Here is a 17,406-nt window from a genome sequence, read left to right on the forward strand (position 1 = left end):
GGACATTTTACAACATCTCTGCATATTACAGTCATTTGCCTAATCAGCAATATAGCTCCAGGTTTGCTTGCTGGTGTCATATAGCCTTTCCATATTGCACTCATTCTATGGGAAAGAACAACTGTCACGACAGTTCCTAATTGCCAACATCCCGTCACACTCCAGGGTGACAAAGGAACCAAACACAGAATAGGACCTATACCAACTAAGGGGTGGGACTCTGAAGTGATGTAGAAAAATTGGTGCTTGGTTCTTGCTGCCCAGTTCCCCAAGGGACTGGGCCCATGATCAGTCAGAGATGGAAGGATGGTAGCAGGATCCAGACAGCAAGACAGATCTTTATTTTTCTGTTGCAACAGAGTTCCCTTCTCTCCTTGCAAGGACACCCCAAACAAAAGTGTCAAGGAACCTTTAAAGCCTTTTGAAATTGTCCAACCCCTTAGCCAGAGACCATCCAAAAAACATCAAACATACATCACAGAAGGAGGTAGTCTCCCACAGAAATTTGAAAGTGTTGCTTTTCTTCTGTCTGCCAGGATACTCAGATACTGGTCACTGATTGTGCTACCTGGACAGGTTTGCCATTCTTTTTGATGGTAAATACTTAAGTTCCTGAATCTCTTATTTACAAACTTACACCTATTGTCAGTTTGCTCAGCTTAACAGAAACTTTCCAGACTGGATTTACAGTGGGGGGGGGATAAGCCCCCTACATTCAAGACGGTTTTATTAACTGGATTTGCAAGTGAAAAGACAATTGGAAAACCTTCCCCATTTCCTTCTGCCTACTGCAGAAGAATATTTGTGCTCATTTTCAAAATGACTTTTTGAGATTGTTCTGTTTGTGTGTCTGTTGTGTGAGGGCACCCTAAGTTTTTACAACAGCAGAGAGGGACAAGCCTCGTTCTTGTTTGCTCATGGAGTTCTGTTGGTGATAATCAGGGGCCTTTTATTTTTTGTGGTTCAGGGGACCTGCCCCAGGGGCAAAAAGCAGGTTGACCAAAACCAACCCAGCTGTTGTCTACAGCTGAAGCTCTTTGCTTACTTTCCATACATCCAAATGGCTGTCCTTCTCTGTTGGAGACTGGGGAGTTCAAGCCTGTCCTTGAGGGCAAACCCCACCCAACATTGCTGCCATGAACCGGCAGTGGAGATTCAAAACATCTCCTGTGTGGAACTCTGCAGACATTGGCTGCACACAAGCCATGCATTTAAAGCACATCACTTTCCTCAAAGAATCCTGGGAACTGTAGTTTACCCTCCAAAGAGCTAGAATGCCCAGCACCCTTAACAAACTATAGTTCCCAGGATTCTTTGCATGAAGCTATGTGCTTTAAAGGCAAAGGACCTTCTCGGTAGTGGCACCCTCCCTGTGGAACACCCTTCAGATGTCAAGGAAATAAACAGCTGACTTTTAGAAGACATCTGATGGCAGCCATTTTTAGGGAAGTTTTTAATGTTTGATGTTTTATCTTGTTTTTACTATTCTGCTCCGAAAATTTTTACACATCACTTGGGAAGATAGACTACCGTAATATCAGTGTATTGGAAAAAGCAAAGATCACCAGTGTTGAAGCAAAGCAAATGATTCTTCAACATCAACTTCGTTGGACTGGTCAGGTGGTGCGGATGCCTGATGATCGTCTTCCAAATCAACTCCTCTATTCCGAACTTAAAAATGGAAATCATAATGCTGGTGGTCAACAAAAGAGGTTTAAAGACTGTCTCAAGGCAAATCTAAAAAAATGTAGTATAAACACTGACAACTGGGAAACACTGGCCTGCGAATGCTCCAGTTGGAGAACAACCTTTACCAAAGGTGTCATGGGCTTTGAAGACACTCGAACTCAGAACGCAAGGGAGAAACATGCTAAGAGGAAGGCACGCTTGGCAAATCCACACCGTGATCAACTCCCACCCAGAAACCAATGTCCCCACTGTGGAAGGACGTGTGGGTCCAGAATTGGCCTCCACAGTCACTTACAGACTCATTGTTAAAACCATGTTTATGGATGACAATATTAACAATCTTACTCGGCTACAAGTGATCACCAAAGAAGAAGAAGAGGAGTGACTGGGGAAACCTAACACATGGGCAGGGTATAAATTATTATTATTATGATTATTATTATTAGTTTGGTGTGTTTGCAGATTTTCTCCATACCTGCCTTTCTCTCTCTCTCTCTCACACACACACACACACACACACACACACACACACACGAAGAATAGCATACTGTATATTGTGCTAGTCCAGAGACCATAGCAGAATAAAGTAACAAGACTTCCAAGAAGTTGCAGGAATTGCAGTTAAAATTAGGATGTGAAAACTATATACATGTCATTGAAGTAAACAGAGCTTTGCATGCACACAGAGTGTGTGTGTGTGTGTGTGTGTGTGTGTGTGTGTGTGTGAGAGAGAGAGAGAGAGAGAGAGAGAGAGAGAGAGAGAGAGAGAGAGAGAGAGAGAGAGAGAGAGAGAGAGACGGACACACGTTTATTACTTTCCTTTAAACTAAGAGAGAGAGAGAGAGAGAGAGAGAGAGAGAGAGAGAGAGAGAGAGAGAGAGAGAGAGAGAGAGAGCACCCGCCCTCACTCTTTGCTGATTTATACAGCAGCAGCGGCCCGGGGACTGGAGAAAGCGCCGCCTCCTCGCGTCCCCTCCGTCCCGCCGGCCACCAGCCCCGGCAAGGCAATCCGGGGTGGGCTGCAACAAACAGGCCCCTCGGGGAGCCGCTCGGGGATTGTGTGAAGGCTGCAATTTGCCGGCAATAAGATTACAAGAAGGTATAACAAAGCTGGCTAATTTAATTAGGCTCCTGATCGCAGAAAGATTAAAGATGTGACAGACTGGCTGAGCGTGGAGAGAGCCAGCGCGCTGGGATGGAGGAGGGAGGAGGAGAGAATTCTCTTCCCAGGCCGACCAGCAAGAGGCGCGGAGAGGCGCGGGACCAGGAGAGCCGGGCTGGTCCGAGCAAGGGGGCAGGAGAAGGCGCCCAGCAGCCGGGAAGGGGCTTCTCCCCCGGCCTCCCCGCATTTCTCTATCAAAACGACACCCCCCCCCATCAAAGGGAAGTGGGAGCAGCCTCCATTTAAGCCTCCCCACACACCTGGCAGACTTCAGTCCCAGCTCTTGCTCAGAGGAGCCTCCGGGGGGGGGGGACACAGGAAACCATGCACTGGGGGGAACGAGTAAGGGGGGTGACTAATGCAGTGCCCATGGGCACCAGTGCACCCATCAATATTTGCTTGGGCGCCCATGCCATGTTGCCAGGAGCCCGCCGGATTTTCCTGTTCACTTTGGATGGCAGCCTCTGCTTGCCTTCGTTCTGGGCAGGAGGGAGAAAAGGGATCAGCACTGAGGGGCAGCACTGCCAAGCACGGGGCCTATCCTTTTGCTTTATCTACAGTATAAAGTGGTGCTGAGCCTAGGGCTTGCCGATCAGAAGGTCGGCAGTTCAAATCCCCATGACAGGGTGAGCTCCTCTTGCTCAGTCCCAGCTCCTGCCAACCTAGCAGTTTGAAAGCACGCCAAAGTGCAAGGAGATAAATAGGTACCGCTCCAGCGGGAAGTTAAACGGCGTTTCCGTGCGCTGCTCTGGTTCGCCAAAAGCGACTTAGTCATGCTGGCCACATGACCCGGAAGCTGTATGCCGGCTCCCTCGGCCAATAAAGCGAGATGAGCGGTGCAACCCCAGAGTCGGCCACGACTGGACCTAATGGTCAGGGGTCCCTTTACCTTTAAAAAGGTAAAGGCACCCCTGACCGTAAGGTCCAGTCATGACTGACTCTAGGGTTGTGCACCCATCTCACTTAAGAGGCCGGGAGCCGGCGCTGTCCGAAGACACTTCCGGGTCACGTGGCCAGCATGACGAAGCTGCATCTGGTGAGCCAGCACCAGCGCCGCACACAGAAACGCCGTTTACCTTCCCGCTATAAAGCGGTACCTATTTATCTACTTGCACTTAATTGTGCTTTTGAACTGCTAGGTGGGCAGGAGCTGGGACCAAACGACGGGAGCTCACCCCGCCGCAGGGATTCGAACCGCCGACCTTACGATCAGCAAGTCCTAGGCACTGAGGTTTTACCCACAGCGCCACCCACGTCCCAGTTCCCTTTACTTTTACCTTTATATTATTTTATTTATCATGACATTGTAGCTCCAAGAGCAGCAACGCTGGCACTTTTCAAAGGTGTATGCAACAGCTCTGGTCTACCTTGGCCTGGGTCTAAGGAGGTCCCCTGTGGGTGGGTCTCCTTCATGAACCAACCTCAGACTCACAAAGGGTGGCCTACACAGTGGTGTGTGGAGTTTGGCTCAAAAGAAATGGGTTTTTGATGCCATCTAGTGGCTGGAAGGTAGAATACCTGATATTGGTTTCAAAATAAGAGCTGTTCAGTACAGTTCACCTCTCACGTCCTCTGGAGGATCCGGCCCCCCAAAGGATCCCATCTCACTTTGCACCACAGGAGGTGGCAGTGAGATGCCTGGCCAGATCCAGAGGAGAGCGAGGTAGGAAGATGCTGGAAAGGGTGCTGTGGAAGCTGGACAAAACCTTCAAACATTACATGGTCTTTTCTCTCACACTTCCCCCCCCCCTTTACTCACACAGCATAAGTAAAGGACACCATGCTGCCTAGAGAATGATGAAGCTGCCCTTTCATTGCACCAGCAAGAGCTGAAAGGGGGATGTTCCTTTCAATGAGAATTAAGCTTGGCTTCTTGGCATTAGCCATCTGCTCTTTGCTATACTCTCAGTTTGGGTGCCTTCTGGCCCCTCATGGTCTCTTGCTGGGTCTCCCTGCCAGAACCCAGAGAAGCAAGTGACACCACTTGAATGTCTCTTAACACTCACCCACACCCAAAAAAGACTGTTAATAGTGGCTGGGCAACTTTGCTTTTGTTAGGGAGATTGCTTGTCAGTTTCAGGTACATGTTTCTTCAAAAGGAGCTAATGACTAGGAAATAATTGGGACATTCTTAAGTGTTCTGACGGGGATGTGGGTGGCACTGTGGGTTAAACCACAGAGCCTAGGACTTGCCAATCAGAAGGTCAGTGGTTTGAATCCCCACGATGGGGTGAGCTTCCATTGCTTGGTCTCAGCTCCTGCCAACCTAGCAGTTCAAAAACACATCAAAGTGCAAGTAGATAGTGCTCTGGCAGGAAGGTAAACGGTGTTTCCGTGCGCTGCTCTGGTTCGCCAGAAGCGGCTTAGTCATGCTAGCCACATGACCTGGAAGCTGTACGCCGGTTCCCTCAGCCAATAAAGCGAGATGAGCGCCGCAACCCCAGAGTTGGCCACAACTGGACCTAATGGTCAGGGTTCCCTTTACCTTTACCTTAAATGTTCTGAATGGGAGAGGTAGTGACACACCCCTTCTCCAGCCAAGGGGAGGGGGCTGACATGGAGAGGCTGGAAACAGCTGTTCTGGAAGAGAGTGAGATTTAGGTGAAGGTTGAATGCATCTTAGAGTACAAGATGCCACTTTCTGGAGGTCCGATGTGACCAGTGTCAGTCAGAGGGGCCCAGGAAGGCTCTTTAGCTTAGGCCTCAAGCTCAAGGGACAGGGACTCAAACCTGTTACATTTTCTTTGCATCTGATAAGTTTTGCCATTTGTTTTACACATATTAAATGAAAATGTGATTTACGCTCTCTGTACCTGTCAGGGAGAGCCTGGATCAGGCATAGGCAAACTCTGCCCTCCAGATGTTTTGGGACTACAACTCCCATCATCCCTGACCACTGGTCCCGTTAGCTAGGGATGATGGGAGTTGTAGTCCCAAAACATCTGGAGGGCAGAGTTTGCCTATGCCTGGCCTGGATGTTAGTGAGCTGATGTGAATCTGCTGCCTGGCAGGAGCATACATGCCACTCGCCTCCACCTCTGCCCTTGCTGGTTTGTGTTTGGTTTTTTTAAGCCAAGTAGTGCAAGCAGACCCATCAAAGCCTCCATTGCTCCCTCCTCCAAAGAAAGCCCAACCTTGGCAGCTCTGCCCCCTTGAACATCTCATCACTGCCAGGGATGTGGGAGAAATCTGGTTTGGTTCCCATTTCCAGAAAGAATGAGCAAACCAAAATGCAGTTATCCACTGACGTTTACAGCTCTATGAATTTTGCAATGCAGTCCCCATTCCCCCTCCCCATATACTAGGGAGAAGGTACACATGAAAATGCACATATTAGCAAAAGTAACATGCAACAATACATTATATTAGGAAAAAGTCCCATCATTCAGCCCTGACACTGAGGTCCAGCTCCGAGGGCCTTCTCGGCAGTGGCACCCTCCTTTCAGATGTCAAGGAGACAAATAATTATATAACCTTTAGAAGACACCTAAGGGCAGCCCTGTTCAGGGAGGTTTTTAATGTTTGACATTGTACTGTGTTTTAATTTGTTGGAAGCCACCTAGAGTGACTGGCATAACCCAATCAAATGGGTGGCATATAAATTATTAAATATATAATATAACATTACAGTAGTTATTACTAAGCAGGGCACTTGCACTCACGGGGGATTCCTGTTGAAGTTCAGTGACTGGGCTTTCCTCAGTTACCTGCTCTGTTTAACCTCCATGGAACTGCTAAAGGAGAGGCAACCTCGTCTGGAGGCTCAACATTTATTCCTGAACTGCACAGTTCAAGGAGGCTGCTGCTAACAGAAGGGGAAAGGAGTTCCAAAGAGGGTAAAGGAAGGCAATACACTGACAGCACTTAAACATTTCCCAGACATAAAAGGAGGAAGAGAGGGAGCAATTACTTGCCACATCTAGTACTGCATAAGAGCAAAGCACAGTTTGCAGGGCAGGGCAGGGCAGGAGACTTAGGTTCAATAGTTGGGAGAATTTGCTAACTATCAGCATAGCTCAGTGATGGACTCCACCTGGACTATGGAAGGAAATAATTTGTTGGGTGACAGGTATCTTGCCCTAGGTGCATGGGTTGTTGGGCTGTTTGAACCACTGGTTCCCCCCTCAGTATCATTCCATTAGCCTCCATCTCTCAGCAGCTCACATGTTCACCAATGTGGCCATTACTTTAGCATGTTCTGCAACAGATGTGGGCAAGCATTTGCCATGCCAAAGGTTGCACCCATCATACCTCACCATTGGCTATGCTGGTCAAGGCTGATGGGAGCTGTAGTGCAGCAACCTTTGGAGGGCCCCAAATCCTCCATCCCTGTTCTACAAGCTGGCTTTAGAAAACCATGAGGTAGGGCCACCGGGATTTGGTGGTGCAGTAAAGAATCTTTCTGCCAACTGTGCCAGATGTCATTGGTCTACAGCTTCCATCAACCAAGCCCATAGGGTCATGCCGACTGGGGCTGATGGGAGCTGGAGCCCAAAAACATTTGGAAGGCATTGTGCTGGCCGTCCCCTAGAGCAGACATGTCCAGCTCCCAAGAGACTGCCATCTACTCCCAGTATAAAAAAACTGGCAGTCATTAGAGGGAGGAGGGGCGTGCATGGGTGTGTGGAAGGGGAGGATTGCCCATAGTTGTTGAGCTTTTTGGGGGGGGTATACCATAAATTGCTCACAGAAAACTCTCATGCTAACAAACGCACGCAGTGCTAAAGCCAATTAACAACTCAACAATCGTCGTCAAAATAGCACACAATTGGCGCAAAGGAAAGACAGAGCGAGGGGGTGGGGCGGAAACATTATTGCAGCAGTTTTTTCAATGAGAAGATCTAAAAGCATCCCATGATCAACTGCAATCTCCAGTTGATCCACCGGTTGGACATTGCTGCCCTACAGCAGTCTCAAAGACCCCATTATTTCATCCACACCCTTTCTGTTCTCTCCCAGCCTCAAAAAGCCAGCTTGTCTGTACACCAGGATGAAGTAGCTGCCCAGTGCTTAGATTTAGTGGATGAACAGGATTGGGACCAGGAGTGAAAGGGGTGTGGGAAGTCAGAACTTCCTATTAAAATTATATTTATGAAACTTTTGCCTTAAGACTCTCAATGCAGAATAATGGGATACACACAAAATATCCGTGCATGCTCACCCCAGTGATCAAACACTTCACACCAGGTTGGGAGTTATCAGGCTGAAAGCAGAGTATATTTAGAAGGCAGAAGACGGAGAGAGGATCCAAAAGGTTTGAGAAGCATCATTCTAAACCTGAGATGCCAAATCCTGAAGGGCACTAGTGCCCCCTTGAGGTATAAAAATCATATGACTTTTTGTTGCCAAACTTTTCTTCCTGACTCTCCTGTTTGACCCTAGCAGCAATTCAGACACCACAAGTGGACAGGCAGCACCTGTTTGCTTAGGATCAAGCAGCAGAAACCCCCTATTCCACGCTCCCGCCTCCCCAAATGTTTGCTCCATCCATGAATTTTCCAATGACTTAACTGTGAATCAACAAATTCAGCTGCACCTGTCTCATGGCCCCATATATGGTAGCCACTAGGGCAATGCTCCAGTTCCCAGCGATGCTCTCAGGTTTCACATTCCAGTCAGGGACATGGCTTCTGGCTTGACTGTTTCCACTAGGCAAGAAGAAGCATGGTACATTTTCTGCTGAAAATAGATCCAATTTAGAGAGAGGAGGAGGGAGTCTAGATTTCATGCAACTCCACTCTCAACATGATAAAATGCTAGAGCTCTTTTCCAGAACTTGTCACAACTGTCTTCCCAAATAGCTTTTTGCCACATAGAACCTTATTAACTCAAAGGCTTCAGGGGGCCAACATCATGGTGCCTGCATTTGCAGGAAGATTGCACTGTGGTGCACAAAATTCTGTGCCCGGGTGGTTCACAGAATGTGCCAAAGTCAAATTCTGCAGCCCGAATCAATTATGCAAATCACTCTGTTTGTTTACACTTTTCACAGATTTTATTCAACTTCTACGAATAAAGCATACTTTGTGCCATGACAACTGGAACTCCTGTTCAGCCCCATCCCAGTTTGAGATTCCACTAGTCTTTTGACCAGCCATTTTCAATTTTGTCTCCAGTGGCTTGTGGATTAGAAAGATGCTTAAAAAACACAGAATGCTGAGATTCTCAGGATACTAAATTCCGCATCAGATACCAAATTCCCCATTTGTGCTGTGCAATGAGACACAGGGAGACTTGTATGATAGCCTTGTACCTGCCACAAACAGACACAAGTCCCTGGGAAGATGTTTCAAATATGTCCAAAACAATGGCTTCTCATCACCTGCCCTCATCTTATCATTTGAGATCAAATGAGACAAGAGACGGGTAAGGTGCTGTAGACACTGAGTTATGCTTGTATTAGGGACCAAAAAAACATGTTTGATTTCATGTTGCCTTATCTAGCCCAACTCCATCATTCCCACTTTGAATTGCTCTTCACAGATACAACCCTGAAAGGTTCTGGGACAGACAGCTGGAGGTGTATATTCAAAAGCACTTAGCACCCACAATATACATTCATTGCTCTAGCCATCTTGATCAGAGGACTATACCAACACTTCCTGCACACATATCCTGACAAGTGCATATTAACCCTGTTTGCTAACTTCTCTTCCTTGCCCACACAGGACTCAACTTGAGTTCTGAGTGAAGCTGAAATGTAGCTGGTAACACAAATCCTTTGGCGCAAAAATCACTTGGAGTTCATAAAGCTGCAAAGAAGGTAAAATGAGCAAGAGACAAAGGCTGCTATCCTAATTCCACTTACCTGGGGGGGTAAACTGCATTGAATTCAGTGGGATTTACTTCTTGGTAGACATGGTCAGGATTGTGCTGCAAGTACCTAGCCCTGCTTTGTTCTCCTTTTCACTCCCCCCACCCCCACCTACACTTATCTGAAACTGCAAAGTGCCCATTTTGGGGACACAGGAAGTAGACAACTTCCTATGCTTTAAACACAGTATTGGGGAACCTGTGACTCTCTTGCTGGATCAGGCCAAAGGCCCATCTGGTCCAGCATTCCTGTTCTCACAGTGGCCAACCAGATGCCTAAGGAAGGGCCACAAGCAGCACATGAGCCATTATGGCTAATAGCCATTGATTGCCTTAACCTCCCTCCCTTGTCTAATCCTCTTTTAAAGCTCTCCAAGTTTGTGGCTGCCACTGCTTATTGGGGGAGCATATTCCACAGTTTGGCTATGTGAAGAAGTATTTTCTTTTGTCTGTCCTGAACCTTCCAGCATTCAGCTTCACTGGATATCCGTGAGTTCTAGAGTTAAGAGAAAGGGAGAAAAACTTCTCTCTTTCAGGCTATCAGGATAATGGACATCAACAGATGCTATGAAGGGCACCAAAATGTGTGTGTGTTGTATGTAAATGTGGGTGTCAGCTAAGCATGCTTTGGAGCCTGTTGATTCCTTAGCGTGCTTTGGCACATGTGATCAACTGTGAGTAAATGAGACTGAGGAAGTGGGCTATTGCAAGCTTGCATGGTCTCTCATGAAACCAAATGTTGAGTGCCTCCTCAGTGTGCAGGTGTGAAAGTAAGCCCCGTACACCATAACTGCACATGAGAAGGTGTGCACAAATAAACTTTGTCTGTGTTCCATGTGAGTAGGCAGCAGGCTTTAGTGAAATGAGTGCAATTGCACCAAGAGTATCAGCAGATTGCATACCACAAATGAGCTGACCCCTCATAACAAGCCTAGTCATCAAATACTATCTGTAACTTTCTCAGCAACCCTAAATCCTGGCAATAACTCAGAGCAGGACAGGCTCAATTTATGTAGTATCCTCACTACCCTTGTGTCATTGTTCTCCAGTAATCTTGAATATTAGAAGGAGAAAACAGTCTTCTCTGTCATGCAAGGAATTGGACTTTCACTAAGGCAGATTCAAATGTACAAATAAGAGCTCCCAGACAAATAAGAGCTCCCAGACCACCTTCTGGGGCCTCTCTCCCACCAAGCAATTCAGGAATTCCAGATGAGCATGTAAGTGCATACCTCTGTGGAGAATGTGCACATGTGGCCAGTTCAGATATTATAATGCAAGCATGGAAAAATAAGAATGGGAGCATTACTTGTGGGCCCTTTGTTGCTTTATTCTCATAGCATCCAAAGGATCATAGAAACAGGCAATGCTCTTTTTCCATAAGATGCAGCTTTCCCACTTTGCTGTGGCCAAGTTATTAGTCACCTTGCATGCTCCCTCCCCCAGAAAGAAAGTCATAGCACTGACTGTGTATAGAGAAATGCATGTATATACATGTAAAGAAATTCAGTTGTCTAGAACATCTAGCCTCCCTCATAAGCAGACCAGAAGGTGCCTAAAAGGGAACAATCTAAAAAGATTCAGTTTCACAACAGCAGGGAAATGGAAGAAAAGGATAATGGGAGAGGTATATCATTTCAACATAACTGGAGCTGATTAGCCCAACCGAGAAAATCAGGTCACTTCATTGGACGCTGACCCCAAGTCCTGCAGCTTTATGCTAAAGTAGGTAAGCAGGCTACTGAGGGGTAGAGAGAGATAACATATATAGGCAAAACATAACAAAATCTAAGCAATCCAAATAATGGGGGGAGTTGCACCACCAGCAGCAAAGGGACAGCCATTTGTCTCCAAGTAAACACACACACACAAGCCTTGCGCCACCTGCAGGAGACAGCAGCAAATGCCACTTGTCTAGTCTGGCAGTCAATATGAACTATCAGTATCCACTTCCTTTGCAGACAGGAAGCAGAACAGCTTTGTCCGCATCCCAGCACCTCTGTGGCTTACATCATCAGTGGATTAATGGCTAAACACATTCTGGAATCTGCCACCACCACCAGAGTCCAAGAGGAGAGCCAAGGGCCCCCCTGCCCAAAGGTGACAAAATTATGTGCTCCTCGTCTTGTATCCTAGCTCAGAGATACAGGTCCTGGTGGAATATCTTCACTGGGAGCCACACAGGCACTCGCAGAACCCAGCTGCATTGCAGGGAGTCCTTGGTAGCTGGGAATCTCTTTCCAAAGAAACAACCTGGCCTTCGGCTCTGGCCATGAAACCCATAAATGCCAGGGCTGGGTCTCAGATCTCCTGCAGGAAGTCGACAGGGAAGAGCCCCACCTTGCGGCCAGTGTAGACTTTCACGTACCCATTCAGCTCCTCACCTTTCTGCACCACAATCTATTGCAGGATGAAGGAGGAAAGGGGAACAGGTAAGAATCAAAGCCAGATTGCTATATCACATGCTATTATACTGTTGCCACCTCTCCCAGAGAGAGTGAAAACATCCATGGCTCATTTCTGTAAGTCTGAATACCTTTAAAAGCAGCCACAGAGCAGCATGTAAGGCTTTGCTCTAAGCTAATACAATACACAAACAAACAAACAGGTGTTGTCGTGGGCCTTAGAACCACCCGGGTAAAGGCTTAAGACCCTGGATCTGGAACATCCAGCTAGTGTCAAATTCTGTGCCTGGACTGTTGAGGCCACATAACTCCAGTGCTGGAAATCTTGCACTGACTGTTCATACACTACCAGACCTGGTTCAAGATTTGTGTGTTCCTGTACAACTTGGGTCCAGGATACCTTAAGAAATGCCTGACTCCTTAGCTCCCTCAGATGTCCAGAAAAGTCACTGTTAGTGGTCCCCTAGGGCTCAGATGCACAGCTTGTAAATACCAGGGTCCATGTGTTCAGTCTTGTGGACCCCATTTTGTGGATGAGATTAGATAGGCAATAAAGCTTAACAAATAAGATACAGGTAACATGAAGTTGAAAACTACCTGCTGAACTTCCAGTGCCTCATGAGGACCTTTTGATTTCAGTAGGCATCTTAAACCACTTCTGATTGTACAGTTGGTTTTAAATTTCATGTTACCTCTATTGTATTTATTAAGCTTTATTGTACAGTGTTTAGAGACTATTGTAATTAAGTGGTATATAAATTGACAAAATAATAGAAATCAAAGTCATGTTCAGTTTGGCCCTAGGAGACGCTTGGGCTGGATGTACATTGATCTATAAAATGTTATCAACAATAATGTTATATGACTCACAATGCAGTTTTCCATCGTTGAAGGCTCGCTGCTCTACAGCGTCCTCTGGTGTCACATTTTTATAACACATTTCTAACGTCATAACTGATTAGTGTAGTGTTAAGTGCCTATATAGTGCCTATATAGTGCCTAAGAAATTGGATCTCATGGAAGAGAATGTTCAACACTGGGAAAGCTGTCACAAGAGACACTTAAGGACTCATTTGTGTCTATTTGTCATGTCTGAATGATTCTAACATAGACCACGGGGGCGAGGGTGTGGAGAGACAGAAACGGGCAGAGAAGAGATTCGTTTTTTCCGTTCAGTGTACAGAGCTGGAAAATGCAAAACTGTTTTGAACATCTGGTGTGAAATGGCCTAGGAATTCTGGAAACAAAAGTGTGTAAGGGCTGGTAGGGTTATTTCCTGTTTCTGGATCTGGTTTATGGGTCTAATAATGAGAAAGAGAAACACGGATGGATGTGCCTCTTTCAGATGGAGAGAATGGAGAGAAGGGTAAGATAAGCTACTGACTGTTAGCAGTGCATGGGTTTTAAGACAGCATGGGAAATATCTGTTTTTGGGTGGATGGATCATGAAACTTCAGAATGGCCTCTACAGGTCAGATGATTGAGCCACTATTTTCCTGCCTGCTCCACAACATTTAATCCAAAATTATGCCACAGTCAGTTAGGAACACTCAAGAATTTCATTTGGTCTGCATTTTTTAAAGGTCCATGATTTGCAATTCCTAGATGGATATGCAGATTGGAGCCCAATTATCCTTTGGTTTTCAACACTTCTCTGAATTTTGCAGTAAGGTTCTTGACTCAGGAAATGTACAAAATGAATATAAAAATGCATATTTGACATTAAATAATGTAAATTCCCATGTATGTGTTGTTGTTTTTAATGTAGAAATGCATAGAATGAGCTTATGAATGACCATATGTGAAACTGACTCAGATTGAGTCATCCATCCCTCCTGTAAGAGTGGCAGGCAGCGGGGAGATAGGGTGTTAATTGTGAGAGGATAAGAGTTGCCTCCAAGTTACTTACCTGATCCTTTTTTAGTGTGATCTGCCCAATCTCTTTGTTGCCCACAAAGGACCGCATCACTTTGTGTACCCGTTCTCCTGCACGTACCCGGATAATAAAGTTTGGTGGGAAGTATCCAATTTTATCACCAATCTCTCCAATCTTCTTGCCCTAGAAGAGTGCCGCACATGGGGTTAAGGTGTAAAGAAGTCAAACCACCAGAAAGCCACATTCTTCTGCTTGCCACTAATTAGGACAGTTCAAATGCATTTAAACATTTAAAGCAGCAGTGGTGAAAGGGGCAGGAGGTACAGGGCCCTGCACAAAAGTTCCAGGGTGGTGGAGTCTCCTTCTTTGGAGGTCTTTAAGCAGAGGCTTGACAACCATATGTCAGGAGTGCTCTGATGGTGTTTCCTGCTTGGCAGGGGGTTGGACTCGATGGCCCTTGTGGTCTCTTCCAGCTCTGTGATTCTATGATTCTATGGGTTTGGGAGCCCCTGGCAACATCCATAGTTAAACCAGTTTACATTTACCATGTGAACATGCCCTGACTAGCCCTGAAGCGGTAGATAGAAGCCCATAACTCAGATGTCAAGGGAGCTTGCAAGTCAACATCAAGGGGGGTAGTTCTGAAACCACAACTGAGACAAGCCCCAAATAATGTTTGTGGCCCCACCACTTATTAAAGTTCTTTTAATTTTTTTACATCGGTTCTAAGAGATCAAATACTTTCCCCTCAAATGACCAGATTTGACCCTGAAGCAGAAACACAAGTTATCTTCTGCTTGTTATGTATCTTCCCTGCCCCCCCCCCCATGGCACATCGCCTCAAGGCAGTGAGCTCCCTTTTCTTACCCGCCACCATTCTTCATTGGAGTCGTCAACAATGGCAATTTTGTCCCCCGGGCTGAAAGAGAATGAGTCTGGAGTTAAAATATCGCCACAAATGATGGTAAACCATATGTTCCAATTTGCTCACAGAAATTCTGGAGTCTTGGATAGGTTTATCTGTCCCCCAACCTAGGTACTTGACTAAGACCGGCCCAAACAAACCTCCCCTTTTATTGCTACCACCACTCAGCAAAGCAAGGAAGTCATCAGTGAGCATTGGTAGTTGCCTAGCAACTGCCATATTTATTCTTCTGCACCACACATCACAACAAGACCCAGTAGGTGGCCTTAGTGTGAAGGCATCAGCTGGGATATGTTTTGGGTGGGGCTCTGCTCTCCTCCCTATTTTCGCCCAAATCTGCACATGCGATGTCGTATTTTCATAGCACCCTGTTATGTACTGAGTTGAATACAATCCAAAATGCAGCAGTCTGATTGGTCCTAAAACAATAGGATTCAGAATGCAGCAGTCTGATTGGTCCTAGAACAATGCAGTGGTATGATTGGTCTGCAGAAGCCACCCAATCCAGCTCCAGGTGGAAGTGAATCCACAACCTGATTGGCCTACAGGAGAATCCCGGAATTAGCCAATCACATGCAGCCCATTGTGTAAATAATGTATATAAAGCAGATATTGTGGGGGAACTTCCATTCCTCCTTAGTACTATGAGCTGAATAAAGAGCATGAAATCCACTCTCGACTCCAAGTATATTTCACACCCCATGAGAAGCTGTTCTAAGATGGCTGTCAAGCTGTCAAGTCAAATCCCAGCATTCACCTTCCCATGTGGAATACTGTCATTCACTCAGGATTAGAGGTGCTTGAGGCAGAACCAAGTATGTCACCTTGAGCTCTTTGGAGAAAAAGTGGCATATAAGTGTAATAATATTTTTTTTTAAAGGAAATCCTTCAGTGTGAAGTAAAACCTGCCAATGGATCTTTTGGCTCAGCTCCTCAGTTCTAACTGTTCATTACATTGGCATCCCACCCTCAAGAATCAATGTGTGTTTACTGAGTTGAAGAGCTTTACTTTCCCCCTTTCAGCTGTGATCTTTCAGATGTTTTCCCAGAATGGCAACAGTATATTACTGAGGGGAAACTGAGTTTACATTTTATTATTCCAGTGTCATCACCACCAAACCACTAGCTATAAAATTACTGCTCATTCAACTGGGAAAAGCAAACTTTCCCATCACTGTTGTTCCCTAGCACAAATATTATTTTCAGTGTCAGAAATGGAAACATGAGCTCAGAGACCAAGACGATAAGAATTTTGGAAAAGATTGGGAAATGTTTAATGTATATATTAAAAAGTATTGCTAACACATTGGCAGAATTTTAAGAACACTTGTAATCTTAGAGATACTATAGGAGAAATTAGATGATTTTTAAAAATATAATAATAATGATATGCATTTGGAAAGAAAAATTAAGGAACCAGGGGAGGGGGTGGAGGGAAGTCACAGGTTTTGGGGAATCCTTTAGATTTGAAATTGGTTTTACATACAAGTAAGTGTGTGTGTGTGTGTGTGTGTGTGTGTGTGTGAGAGAGAGAGAGAGAGAGAGAGAGAGAGAGAGAAAACTGTTTTTGATATGGTTTTTAAATTTTTGTATAGTTTGTTAAATTTCAACATTTATAAGCCACCTTTCTTGACCAATGCCACCCAAGTCAGTGAACAAACTACAAATATTTTGTTTGTTTGTTTGTTTTATTAAATTTCTACTCTGTCCTTCCTCCCAAAAGAACCCAGGGTGGCAGAACACAATAACATTATAATTTACCTTTCAACCTTTTAAAAAATACTGGTACATCCCCAACAATGCATTAAAATATAATTCTGCCAGTATAAAAACCATTTCCAGAACCAAAGCAATTAAGCATCAATGCAACAGCAGCATGGCCAAAAATCCCATCAGTTAAAAGACATTGTAGAAGAGGTGCACTTTCAAAGTCCTTTTAAATACTGAAACCGAGGAGGGCCAAGGGTACAACCCTTGAGAGGCACTTCCACAAGGGAAGGAGCCACCACAGGGAAAGCCCTGTGCATAGTAGCTGCTAGTCTGACTGAATTTAAAGGAACTTTCAATGAGTGTGGCCTCCAACACCAGTCTTGAAGCACTGGGTTCAAACCCCCACTCAGCCATGAAGCTCACTGCGTGACCTTGGGCTAATCCCTCCTTCTCTGGCCTAACCTGTGTCACATGGCTGTTGTGAAGATAACATGTGGTCTTCTTGGAAGAAAGGCAGGATATAAAGGTAAACAAATATGTCTAGAGGCAGGTCCTTCAAATAACCTGGCTCCTCCAAGCCATTTAGGTTAGGGCTTTAAAAGTCAAACCCAGTATTATGAATTATGTCTGAAACTGCCCAACTGGTACAGAATGAGCATAGCATGTTTTGACCGTCTAGCTTCCAAGAGTAAGCAAGCAAGTAAGCAGCCACATCCTGCGCCAAGTGAAATGGTTTATAGGTGACAGCCAGGAGTAACCTATAAGATCTAGATTCTGTTGGCATCAGGTTGGCTAAGGATATGAGAAATACAACCCAAACATTTCC

At 45.6% G+C, this 17,406-nt stretch overlaps 1 protein-coding gene across 4 annotated transcripts in view; it reads right to left on the minus strand.

Annotated features, from left to right (window-relative positions):
- Window positions 1–11,016: 11,016 nt before the first annotated feature.
- STAC3 (SH3 and cysteine rich domain 3) overlaps window positions 11,017–17,406 on the minus strand; it is a 30,142-nt gene continuing 23,752 nt past the window's right edge. For all 4 annotated transcript variants that reach the window (XM_081900765.1, XM_081900763.1, XM_081900766.1 and 1 more), the window contains exons 10-12: window positions 14,813–14,864; window positions 13,979–14,128; window positions 11,017–12,064 (exon numbers count right to left, since the gene is read on the minus strand). In XM_081900765.1, the coding sequence (XP_081756891.1) occupies window positions 11,966–12,064; window positions 13,979–14,128; window positions 14,813–14,864 (301 nt within the window). In that variant the 3' untranslated portion in view covers window positions 11,017–11,965. The remainder of the gene's footprint in view (window positions 12,065–13,978; window positions 14,129–14,812; window positions 14,865–17,406) is intronic.

Source organism: Podarcis melisellensis, assembly GCF_964234715.1.
Source record: "Podarcis melisellensis genome assembly, chromosome: 2".
NCBI classification, from domain to species: Eukaryota; Metazoa; Chordata; class Lepidosauria; order Squamata; family Lacertidae; genus Podarcis; species Podarcis melisellensis.